The sequence below is a fragment of the Mesoplodon bidens genome (assembly GCF_964165515.1).
Source record: "Mesoplodon bidens genome assembly, chromosome: 1".
Classification (NCBI taxonomy): Eukaryota; Metazoa; Chordata; class Mammalia; order Artiodactyla; family Ziphiidae; genus Mesoplodon; species Mesoplodon bidens.
The window spans coordinates 102,522,223-102,535,731 of record NC_138176.1 but is presented as its reverse complement, the minus strand read 5'-3'; the positions used below and the strand labels follow the sequence as shown (position 1 = coordinate 102,535,731).

The 13,509-nt window shown below is 35.4% G+C and overlaps 1 protein-coding gene across 2 annotated transcripts in view; it reads right to left on the bottom strand.

Moving 5' to 3' along the window:
- The window catches only part of NAA15 (N-alpha-acetyltransferase 15, NatA auxiliary subunit), a 78,893-nt gene that overhangs the window by 3,559 nt on the left and 61,825 nt on the right, over nucleotides 1-13,509 (bottom strand). Inside the window, exons 16-19 of one of the 2 annotated variants that reach the window (XM_081237281.1) lie at nucleotides 9,108-9,216; nucleotides 6,820-6,918; nucleotides 1,503-1,646; nucleotides 235-332 (exon numbers count right to left, since the gene is read on the bottom strand). In XM_081237281.1, coding sequence (XP_081093407.1) covers nucleotides 235-332; nucleotides 1,503-1,646; nucleotides 6,820-6,918; nucleotides 9,108-9,216 — 450 coding nt within the window. Of the gene's footprint in view, nucleotides 1-234; nucleotides 333-1,502; nucleotides 1,650-6,819; nucleotides 6,919-9,107; nucleotides 9,217-13,509 lie in introns of both variants that reach the window. The other variant, XM_081237280.1, reaches the window with a different exon arrangement.

Below are 13,509 nucleotides of genomic sequence, written 5' to 3'. Positions count from 1 at the left end.
GTAGATGTGAATCTAGTTACTGTATGCCAAGTAGCCTGCTGTATGTGTGTGCACACATATACAGTCTTAAATAAATTTAAGAGAAGCTCAGTTTCTGAGATGGATTCATAATAGTTTGGAAAACAGTATGCATAAATAACAAAAAAACTATTTGGTGAAAATTATTCTCTTGGTGAAAAGAGAAACAAAAAGTAGTCCGGTACTCTTACAGAGAGATTATGAAAAAGTCTTTACCTGGAGGTTTCTGTTAGTGAGGGATTCATCAAGTGTTGTTGCCAACTCTATAGCTCGCTTCTGACTAGATGGATCTAAATAATATACCATTTTGGCAGCTAAATGAGAAGGAAAAAGGAAACTTGTTTTATTTCAAGATAAAACCAGCATTTTATCTTCTATCCATTCAACTATAAAATGCAAGGTAGGGGTCCTGTAGTTAAGATTCTGCGCTTCCACTGCAGGGGGCGCGGGTTTAATCCCTGGTTGGGGAACTAAGATCCCACATGCCGTGCGGTGTGGCCAAACAAAAAAAAAAAAAAGGAAGGTACATGTGCACACAGAGTGTGGCACTTAATTAGAAAAATGGGAATAACCATTTGAAATATTGTTACTAAAAAAAAAATCCTGAGAGAGTAGACCAGAAACAGTCTAAGTGCCCAAACTAGGAGAATGATTAAGGTAAGAGAGACTATGAAGAAATACAAATATTCTAATAATAGTTGTCTTTGTGTGGTGGGACCATGGGTAGTTTTCTTCCTTCTAAAATGAGCATAATTTGGCGTTGAGGAGAATACTTCAGAGAGAGAGAGAGAGAGAGAGAGAGAGAGAGAGAGAGAGAGAGAGAGAGAGAGAGTGTGTGTGTGTGTGTGTGTGTGTGTTTGAGGGGTAGGGGTGTGGGAGATACCCAACCTTGATAGCACGAGCCAAAAAAACTGAATTCAGAATTCCACAAAGGCATATACAAAGCTGCTGGGCTTCTTAGCCAGGTATTTAAAAGCACACTACTAAAGCACTACCCATGCAGTCCCATCAAGTCCAGACTTTGGCACATTAGCACAGACCCTTGCCAAATGACCCTTGCCCGTGAGATGGTTTCAGGTGTGTAGCACTGTCAAGTCTGATACCTTATAAAGCATGAGAAATGAAAGGCGATGGGTTGTATCCAAGTGAATTTTAAGAGCATGTTGATGACAGAAAGAAAATAAACAGAAAGATCCTCCCTCACTGTATGTAACAGATAGCTAAATTCAGTTTATACTTTCTTCTTTGTAATGCCGATGCAGAACCAGGAGAAACTACTGGCCTTGATTCATAGTAAAAATTTTATCTAAGAAATTAAAAAATTTATGAGGCATATTTAAGCTGCCTGTTTTCATGGGAATAAAATGTGACATGTATGCATTTGCCTCTTCCCTGCAAAAAATGTGTAACCTTGTCATTGATCCATCATAATAAAAACTGAAGTTGTTTTAGAGTCTAAGATAAGGACAAAATAAAGTGATTACCTGATAATCTGTGTGGCAATGAATCAGAATTCCTTTTCAGAAAAGTTTCGTTAAAATTCTTTGGATTCGTTGCTCCAAAAAGACGATTCATTTCTTGTTTTAATACTGTTCTAACCGTATCAGGTAAATCTTTACTTTCACACACTGCTGAACAAATTTAAAACAAACTCTATTAGCAGTTAGATACTGATAAAGTTTGTAGGAATTAAAGAATTATCTACCTGATGAGGCCAATGAAACAAAGCAATTATATACAAAGACTAGATAAACCTACTGATAAGTCAACATTTAAAGAGCTAATCTATATAAATTTAAAGAATGTGTATCAGCAGAATAGCCTAATGATTTTCTAAAGGCTATCAAAGACATTTCATTGACAGATGATTCGTTTCCAGAAAAGAATCCTATATTGAAAACAATATAGATGCTGAAAGACGAAGTACCACAGCCTTCTAAGCCCCTCGCAGCTGCCCCCCTCAACTTTAAAGGGAGTTTATATAATAGGGGCTTGATGGCACCTACCTGGCAAGTAGTGTCACAGCAAATATGTAGTGCAGGAAACAACAGAATTTTCCTCACCCTCTCCATCTTCTTCTATACCCAAGTAAGCCATTACAAATTTATTTTAAAAAGTGGTCATTGACCTTTATTTTCAGTGGTTATGTGAATTGAGCTATCACTGTATAATAAATTCCGAAGGACCACCGAAGTATTTTCCTGTAATGAATACACTGTATTCATCATATTCCCAGGCTTTGGCATTCAGAGATGGAAAAACTGGCCCCCAACCTCTCTGGGTTGAATCCTAGTTTAGTTTTGTTTCATTATTATTTTGGTATAGAGAGACAGTCTGGAGCTTTGAGCCAGACAGACCTGGGTATGAATCTAGGCTTGGACAAATCATAACCTCTCTGAACCTCTTTCTTGATCTGTGAAACTGAGGTGATATCTAACCCAGAAGGATCACAGTAAGGAAAAGATACGAACAAAATAGCTAATGATGTAATAGGTATTCCATATACTGTAGGTACTATTTTTGTCACAGACTGAAGAAAAGATAAACAGATTTTCCCTTACGATTAGGAACTACTGTTGGTGGCTTTCAAGCTCTGACTACAACTAAGTATCTGTACTCTGATGAACATGTATCTTATATACATACCTTATTATGGGAAATGAAAGTTTCACAGAACACTGACCCTTAATTTGTGCAAGACATGGTTGGATCTTCCACTCTATTTCTATTTTAGGTTTTCAAATGCTGAAAATGACCCACTAAACTTCTTTCATTGTCTCACTAATGGATCATTACCCTAAGTTTAAAGAACACTGAACTCTTGAATAGCAAACATCCAAGTGAAATATTCTACACATAATTAGTAACTGAATAATTGATTGATATATGTCCTTTGTTGGTTGAACAGCATTTCTTCTATCATTCTACAGAACTGCGTAGTTCAAATACATGAGCTACTAATTAAATAATTTAGCTTAACCTCCATTATGGCTGTATTTGCAACTTGGATTTGGCAATTTATCAATATCCGTCTTTCGGAGAGGAACTGGCACAGGAGTACAGAAAGAACCAGCAGAAAAATTGTTAAAATAGGTTATAGCCAATTACAATGAACATTATGTCAACAAACAGGGGTCATCTATAAAATATGTTATTTCCATGGGCCTTATTGGTTTGCTTGAAATGCTTTCAGGATACTTTATATGCAGATAGGGAAATAATTGTATAGTTTACATTATAGTTGGAAACTACACTTTTCATGTTTTTCATTAACTTGTTTTCCTCAGATTAAACATCTCCCCAGAAAAATCAAAACTGCTTTAAAAAAAAAACAAAAAAACCCTCATACAATTTAAAAAAATACATAAATATGTATCTCTTGGGATGTATCAAAGAGGAAATATTTAATAACTCCCAACATCGACTAATAGCTGTTTCCTTTTGGGGGGGCATTAATAGTTTGTATTAATAAAGCAATTCTTTGTTTAACAGACAAAAGGAATGTTTCCAAAAACATTTCCTTATTAGTTCACAAATTGTTTCTGGCCAACTCAATTTTCTCCCCTAAATCATGTATATCGGAACTGTAATTTCCAGAAAGATATCAATTACAATCAATCAACCAACCAATCAATCAATTCTACTGTAGCAAAAAAAAAATTTTTTTAACATTATACACCAATGAGGTGAGATATTTATTTATTTATTTATTTATTTATTTGTTTGTTTGTTTGGCTGGCTGGCTGGCTGGCTGGCTGGCTGGCTGGCTGGCTGGCTGTGCTGGGTCTTAGTTGTGGCATGTGGAATCTTTTTGTTGCCGCGTGTGGGATCTTTTAGTCGCAGCATGCAGGATCTAGTTCCCTGACCAGGGACCGAACCCAGGCCCCCTGCACTGGGAGCTCAGCACCTTAACCACTGGACCACCAGAGAAGTCCCTGTAGTAAAATTTAGAATGTCCTATGGAATTCTATATAAGGAAGTTCCATCTGTACCTTTAAGAAAAGGGGCAGCCTCAAATGCCGAAGATTTATTAGATAAGCTTTTATGGCTGAAGACTAATGAAGGGCGGGGAGTCAATCTAAAAATCCTTTGAAATTGATAAAAACTAACCAAAAAATACTGAGGTCTCAAGAAAGTAAAAAATCTCAGACTAGCTAATTATCGTCCATGATACAATAATAAGTCCTGTGAATGAATCAAAAAAAGTAATAACTGCGGGTAGGGGAATAAAACCTTTTCTAAGAGGCTTATGATTTGAGTCCTCAGATATCCTAAAATTAAAATCATGTTTGGTTCATGCTATTAGCTTATTAGCAGATTAAATAAACCTAGTAATCATTAATAGTTAAAAGTCACACTGAGGAAGGGGCTGATTCTTAGCAAAAGGAGTTTCCCTGGGTTCCCAGGCTAGCCAGCATTTTTTGCTACTTGCGTAGAATATGTTCATATTTTGTGTGAGATAATGACTACTCACTACTAGGTTATAGCACAACCTACTAAGTGGTTTACTACTCAAAATGACAAAATAAATAAATGAGAGCATTAATTAAGCAAGGTGTTTTTTTTGGGGGGTGGGGGGAATACGTAAGTATGGAAGAAAAATAATCTGCAGGGAAAAGGAAGAAATGAGTTTGTACAAATGAGAGAGGAAAATGATGTAAGATTCACGGTAGATCAAAGTGATCAAATAATACTAATTTTAAAAGCATTTAAGGGAATATAAACATATAAGGCAATACTAAAACAACTGAATACCTAAGTTCCTATCTTTTACTTAGAACTGACCAGAAATATAATTAAAATTGCTTTAAATTCTACAACTTAAAAAAAAAAAAAGTGAAAAATTTCAAAGTGGTAATATCATCCTCCTAATTAAAAACGGGCGAGGGAACACCCTATATAGTAAGTGACTCCGTGTAGCAGTTATTATTTACATTGGTAGTATAATAGCATTCTGGAGATTTGGAAGGTGCCCATAACCATGCTAAGATGAACATTCACTTAGAGAAGTCTCTACAACTGATAAAACAAGTGTGGAGGCATTGCTTTTACCTCCATACTCTCTGGAAAGGTGTTACTTGTGAGGATTTCTTTGTAAAGAAGTTACTACAATATAACTTAACATGACAAATGTGTTCCTGAAAAGTTACTTCAAAATTAAATCTTTTTCTCAAGAACCAAATATATTAGTCAAAGGAACACTGTGGGTTATAGTAACGAAGATGACTAAATCTAGTGAAAATAAGGATGACTTTGTAAATCTCTTCCTGACAGTGATGTCAGCTGAACGCCTGGAGCAATGGGCACAGCTAACATCAACTCCGCTCAGTCATTCTAACTTTGAATGTCAGGACCATTCTGCCTTCATTCCTCTGAAGTCCATAAGCATTTTAATTTTCTGAAACAACTGTTGCAAGAAAATGGTCATTACGTTCATCAATCCACACACTCATTACAAGCAAATACATCTAAATATGCCACTTTTAATTTGTGTTTCAAAGGAAAGTCTCTAACTCCATAAAATTTATATGTATTATTTTATTACCTTTCAGGAAAGGACTATATAAAAACAAAGTATGTATATATTGAAAATAGTTTAAATGCACTCCATTCTAACAGAATGAAGTAAGACTTGTTTCTAGCCTTAAAAGTTATTTTTAATACAAAAAAAAGACTGAAAAGAAACTCCCTTATTTTCTCTAAATACAGCAATTATTTCTTCTATTTTCTATAATGTGGTTACATTATTTATTACTTCAGAATTTTTAAAAATTGAGGAAAATTTTTCTATGATGCAGTTTCTGTAACAGAAATCATTTTTTTGACAAGCATAAATATGATTTAAATAAGGCTTTACTTTTTCTTAGAAGTCAAAACAATGTTCTTAATTGGGACAATTTAGCATTTTTCAAAAGAATGACTGGGATGTTTGGTTTAATCTCATTATTTTTATATGATGTATGGGTTCACATGGGGCTAAGTATTCAGCAATGAGATAGCTAATTTAATAGTATTTCCAAATTCTGCAGACTGTTATATTAAAGATTCAATTTCTCCTTATCCAGTCACTTAAAAAGACAAACAAAAACAACACTACTTGACTACAGGAGTCCTTTATTCTAAACTTAAAGCTCTTGTAGTAGAAAGAACAATATGAAGACCTGGGCTCTCATCCCTGCTTCATTACTAATTATTGATGTTATCTTGAATAAGTAATTTAGTCTTTTAGGGTCCCAGATTTCTCAACTATAAAAGGAGAGATAATTAGCATAAAATTCCACCTTTTGTCCTCTAAAATTCTGTAGCTTTACTTCGCATTAAAACTAATGTACGGATCCTACTGTCTAAACATTTGAAAAGTGCAACAACTGTTTCAAAGTTCTTTTTAACCTGTATTTAGTGACAAAGATTTTATGACTCAAATAACTGTGCTAAAGACAGAGATAAACGAGATAACTGGTCAATTTCAAAGAGCTACTTTAATTTTAGAACAATTTACTAAGAAGTTTTACATAATGAAATATGATTCAAAAATTCAACTTATTAACTTTTTAGAAACAGAAATAAAGGGGATTCTCAAATATCTGGACTGAATGATTCTATGTCAAAATCAGGTAACATTTCTAGCCTGAAAATAAAGACCTTTATCACAAAGAAAAGAACGCTTTTTCCCCCCTCAGCTAATTTAATACACAGCAGCCTTAAAATGATTGAGTTTATGATAAACTTGTACAAATCACTTATACAGTCACTATCAACTACTGCAGTCAAATACTTAAGTAATGGAAAACAAAAACATACCAGTACTAAAGAGTCGAATCATACATTCATGAAGCCAGGGATGACTAGAATCAATAGCAAATGCCCTCTTTACTGATTGTAGCATCAAAAGAAACTTTTCTATAAAAAGAAAAAGATATATTTTGATCATTTGATAAAAAGAGATACCCTCCTTTGGAGGACTAATTTCTTACAAATAGAAAAACTCATTTAGAGTCAATCACATCTGAACTGAAACATATGACTAAAGCAAATGATTTCCTCAGATTAGCAACATTAGCTATTATTTTCCACACAACATTCTTTAAGAAAAAAAGGTTTTATTAAGTATAAAAAATTTAGATAGCATTCAACATTACTTGAACTAATGCCATATAAACAAGAAAATTTTGAAGCCATTTCATTCCCTAACCTCTTTTTTGTAGTCAAATAAACGAATTTTCCCCATTACTTAGAAAACTTCATTGTTTACGCTTGAAACTAATATTGTTTATGCCTTTCTTGTGTTTTGTGACACGTGAAATGGTTTCCCTTCTACCTGACTGTTCCTCCCCTGTCAATCCCTGGCTTCTCTTCCCCCTCAAAAGGTATAGTATTCAACAAGGTTATGTCCTTAGTCATTTTCTAATCTTTCTCAATGCTATCTCCTCCTACCCCATCCCCCATCCTTTCCAAGCTTCAGTAGTGTTTCCACCTGATGAATGGAAAATTGCACCCAAATACTCACCACACTTCCAAGTCTCATCCATAACCACCTCTTTGTTAAGACTTCCCTAGTTTGGTATCATTCTCCAAATATCAAAATTCAAAACCCTGACTTCTGGCAATTCCTTTTCCCTTACCCCCTACACTCAGAAAGCTAAAAATACTGCTATGTCCTTTGTCACTGCCCATTTCACACTGTTGCAACGCTGGAGAGTGATTCAGAGGTTAGTACACAGCAAAGAAGCCAACTGAATGGAATTTAGATTGCCTTTCACCACTTAAAGCAGAACAGCTTTTGTATTTTATACTCTGGGGTTCCATGCAAGAATATTTGTTTAAAAGAGAGTTGTGTTAACTGTTAAAAGTTTTAAAATTACTTGACTATTTATTAAACTAATTTTCCAGATTATAACAAAATCATTGTGGAAAATAGAAAATAGAAAAAAATATTTTAATCACTCAAATTCCATCAAGAGATAATCTCATCTTTTGATCTATTTTCTTCCCGGCAACTTTTCTATTTTACATACTCATAAATATCTTAATAAAGATTAAAATCAAACTATAGCTAGTTCTGAATCTTATTTTGAAACATTATATAGCAACCTTTCCCTGGCATTTGATAAACATGATTTTTAAATTTTATTTTATTTATTTTTTAATATTTATTTATTTTGGCTGCACTGGGTCTTAGTTACAGCACACCGGACCTTCATTGCAGCATGCGGACTTCTTAGTTGTGGCATGCATGTGGGATCTAGTTCCCTGACCAGGGATGGAACCCAGGCCCCCTGCACTGGGAGCACGGAGCCTTACCCACTAGACCACCAGGGAAGTCCCAGCATGGGTACTCTATAGAGGTACCATTTTATCCTATCTTGTTTAGTAGGACAGTTACACTGTTCGGAGCAGTAACTTTCTGTCAAATGTTACTAACCAGTTTCTCTTTCCTTCAATATGTATCACCTCAGTGATAAACTTTTTTTCAATGAACCACTTAGATTACATCAATTCAATACCGTAAAATCTTCTTAGTATCTACTACGTATAGCCTATAAGAATTCTAAATCTCGTAACCAAGATCCTCCATTTATCCTTTATGTGGCTCAGGCAATACAGACAACCTCAACATTACTTACACACACTTGTGTTTTCTTCATGGATACTCTTCCCTTCTGTGCATCTTTTCTTTTAGAAGTATGGTACATTCTTCAAGATATACCTCAAACATCACATCTTCTATTTATAACAATGGCTAATAGCTGACATTTATTTAATGCTTACTGTGTATCAGACACTATTCTAAGATCTATGTGTATTATGTATTTACTAAATTTTTCCACATATGAACATGATAATGCCTATATTTCACCTTAATCCTGGTTATCTATTGTACATCTATTTTTGATGCTAATGTCCTAGAAGAGATAATCACATCATCATACTTCCCCACAGCATGTTGCAAACAGGAGGCATTTCTGTCAGGAAGCCGCACTGGCATTTGCCAAAACACCCTACAGTGGTGAGGCTATCAGAACTGGGTGACTGTAGCTAAGAAATTCTGTGATCGATCTTATCAGGGCTACTGTACCCTAATTGCCTACCTTTCCTAAAGTAAATCTCAAAGGCAAAAAGATGAGTTTCTATCTTGTTCTTCACCAAGTTCTTCAACGGAGTTAAAAATTTAATAGCTTCTTCCAATGGAGTTTCAACCTAACAAAAATAAAAGATATTATACAAATGGAAGCAAGATTTTGGGGGGATGTGAATTTACTCTTTCTATCAAAAACACTTTTTTGCTAAAAATCACTTACCAGTCACCCAGAAATACACTGTCATATTTCACCCACCCATAATCTAAAGGAAGAGGATTTTGAACTCCTCACTGTTTTTTAACTGTTGAGATTATACATTATCTCTGGATAGAAACTATCCAACAAGTAAAGAAGAAGACTAAATAGAACCAAAACCAGGAAAAGAAAGACAGTATAAGAAACAGGTAAGATAGCCAAGGGAAAAAAAAAAAAAGACAGAGAAGGGATGTGAAATAGGATGAAAAGGGCTAAAAACTGTAGAGAACACTGAAGAATGAGTGAACGCTGAGTATAATCAAGCTATCAAAAAACAGTACAGTGAACGCTGAGTATAATCAAGCTATCAAAAAACAGTACAATATCCACTGTGTTGCTTTGTTCCACTACAAATTCTACAGAAATCTACATTTATTCAAATGCTGTACTATTGGTGAGATGTCACTGGAAAAGATTTATATTTATAGAAGTCTGTCTCTACCATTCTTCATTAATTATATAAATGCACTAACTACATATTTGTGATATCATCGGGCAAGTATAATACTTACTAGCTAATTGTGCTACTCTACTCCTAGACTGAGTACTGAGACAAGACCATTCTCTGTAGACTGGGGTGGAGGTAGGTAACAACACTATATTTATCAGAAGGGCACTGAACATCTGGGTCCTATATTCACATCTCTCACCACAGAGGCAATAACAATTTACCCTCAGTGGAATTCGGATATGCCGTATCTGTCCAACATGCTTCTGCCAGTACAGTAAATTGTGGTTTCACCAACACATTTTCTGGCCAAGGAAATTATTTAATAGCATTAAAAACAAAATAAAACAAACAAACAAAACCAAGTCAAGCCACAAACGGTGTCTATAGGATTTACCTTGTACTAGTATGCAAAGCACTAGCCATTATTCTTAAGGATACATGCCAGAAACCAATACATGTAGATACCGAGAGACAGAGGAGAAAACGTAAGTATGCCTTTCTCACATTTGTAAATATTCTGCTTCTTATTCCCATGACTCTATGCTCTACTCAGTTAGAATCTGTGGTATACAGGGGAGAAAATAGTTGCCAGGGAAAGGCAGAGAACTGGAAACTGAAACTGCCCCCCAGGTACATCAAGCTTTTCATTCCTCAAGAGGTACAGACTGAAAGGAGGATCACTGCATTGACCAGGATAATTTACTCCAGGGAGATATGGCTGTTATTATTATAAAATAGAAGCAAAAAAGGATATTGGGAAGTGGAATCAAGCATTTGACAAGCATTACGCTGACTGAAATCAAGTATCTGATTTGGAAAGGAAAAAGAGAGGAATGAATTGTGTGCAGTTCTCATAAATGAAAACATACGCCCCCAAAGGAGATGTGGGTCTCTTGCCCCCGCATGCTCCTGTGTGCCTCACACAGGGAAGATTTTGTCAAGCTAAATCTAAACAATAAAATATAGGTACATAACCAAAATAGAGCTAACTGCATTTCTACATTTACATACATACAGTGCAGTAGAGGGTGATATAAAGAAAAGCATATAAATCGGGATGATGCTCTACAATCAGTGCTTCAAGATTTAAAAAAAAAAGTCAAAACTACCCTTGAAAATCCCTGAAGTTGTTGAGACAGACACATAGATATAGATATGAATATATAATATCACTAGTTTGCATTATATGTATGAAAACCACACATTTAAGTACCAAAATTGCAATCATTGTAGCAAGATAGTCACACTCTGAGAAGCACAAGAACTGAGACGGCAGTCATACCTCCCCCACCTCAAACTCAGGTGGGGTCCTATGTCCACTGAGAGAAGTACTGGATGAAATTGCCAGCATCATGCATACTCTTTTCTGTCTCTGTCTCGAAAAAAAATTACATCCAGTCAAGATTTGAATTTACCTAAGTTAAATAGATATAGAAAGGGACTGCCCTGTGTTGATGGGCCATTTAAGACATTTGCAAGGGCATTTTTTAATGTGCAATTTTAAAATTTATAAACTGGCCTGAACTCTAATCAGAGTGTCAAAATATGTTGTATAGGAGTGTATCTCCCTATACTCGCAGCACAGCGACACAAAGTCTAACACCGTACACTAGCTTAAAACTGAAGTTTAAAAATAAACACTATACAGACAGAGTGCTAAAGACTTATTACCCTTATAAGGAACGTGTGTGTGCATAGAAGGAAAAAAATCCAGTTGAGATGAATGCCAGCCAAAGGCATGGAGGAACATAGGATGGATGGTACAGGAGAAAACTCATAAATACCAACTACCAACTACTGCCTCATGATAACCTGGATAGACAAGCAATACAGATTCCACCAAGCTTTCAGATTTATACTCAGTTAATTCAATATTAAACTCACTAACTAAACCTCTTCCTATTTTCCTTCTCTCCTTCTTCACTGGAATAACTGTTAATTTAACAATGCTTTTATTTTATTTAAATTATCCTGAACTGGTGAACTGAATTTATCATTTAGTACCTGGAAGAATGATGAGATATAACCCCCCTCCCCACAAAAGGCAACTGCAGATTATAGACCCAGAATTGGCAGGCAGTTTTTTAAATAGCCTACAGCGTCCCTCCTGATTATGAGGGCTTGGTGTAATCTGGCCTTGCCACCGCACTGCAATATGGGTGAGTGTGGATGCTATCAGGTGGGGGCACCTTGGAGGCAGTTATCCTTGGAAGAGAAAGGTGTTATGTGCCTAACACGTAAGAACAGCATACACTGAAGAGCAGTCCATGAAGCTGGGTGCCTTCCACTAGGCTCCTTTCAAATAAAGCAGTCAGAGCACTTTCTGTAGGCATTATTTTGTTGTGAGACTACAACCCTCTAGCTACAAATGTTTAGACTACAACTTGACATCTGGCCCCAAAGCAGCCATTATAGGTGAAACACAAAGAAAATGGAATAGTGTATAAGGAGACCTGGTACAAGAATTCTGCTCTGTGGGGTACTCCTTATTAGACACTGACTAAATCCAAACAGATCCCCTCTTTAAGAACTATAATGCGAGACATAAAGAGCTACAAGAAAAAAAGTCATTAAGTAAAGTTGTGGAACACAGAGAAAGTGGAAAGAATGACAGTGGCCAGCAGTCAGTGATGGTGGTAAAAGTGGTAGCAAGAAAAAATGCTGAGGCATAAAGACGAAAAGCCCCTAAAGTTGGTATTATCCCCGAGTAACTCTGTAGTTTTCCATGGGGCCTAAAAGGTCAATTTTCGGTGCTCTTCACATCCCTGTATATTCTTCCAGTAAGCTCCCAACAACAATAAAAAGGCAGTATCTTTGTTCTTAAAAGCACACAATTATTTGTAAATATAGCTTTGTGAAATCCAAGCTACCTTTATCTATGGTTCTTAAATAGTTAATATTGCCATGAGATATTACTGTCCATCTGCTCTGATATAATTCTAAAAATATTTTCCAACTCTATTCATTAGGTATTATAATTTTCCTTAGTTATAAAGCAATCAATGATTTTGAATTTTTAGTTACTAGTAAGGCTAAACTGAACTCTAGGGCAATATGCTTACATTATTGCTTTAACGTAGTAAATCATGCAATTATCTGCACGTGGAGTAGGAGGGTGTCAAGGGCCAGAAGAAAAGTGCATATGTATGTTACTGATGAAAATGATTCATAGGACAACGAATGCCTTGATTTCAGCTTAATAGTTAAAAATGGCAGATAAGATTTTGGCTTGGGGAAAATATTTGAGGACTTTTAAGATATTAGGTACAAATAGTAAATACAATAAAGAAATACTGTAAACTGACAACATGAGTGAGAAAGAGACATACAGAATTCACTTTTTAACAAGCTCAATTTAGGCTAGATATAAAAAGTTCAATGTTACCACTTACAACAGATACTACATTCTTTACACACATATTTTCTCTAGTCCTAACATTTCTGCCTAGTAGGGATTTTTCCGAGTCCCATTTTATATTTGAGAAAACCATCAGAGAGGTTAGACAAAATGTCCAAGATACACAATGAAGTGTAAGAGCTAATATGTGGTCCCAGATCAGAATGACTCAAAAGCCAAAACTTTCCAATATACCATACTAGATTACTCTGGATCAGAATCATTATTTCAAGTTTTAAATGTGAGATACAATCAGAAAAAAAGAGAGAGAGAAGAAAAGAAAGGAAGGGAGGAAGGAAGAAAGGAAG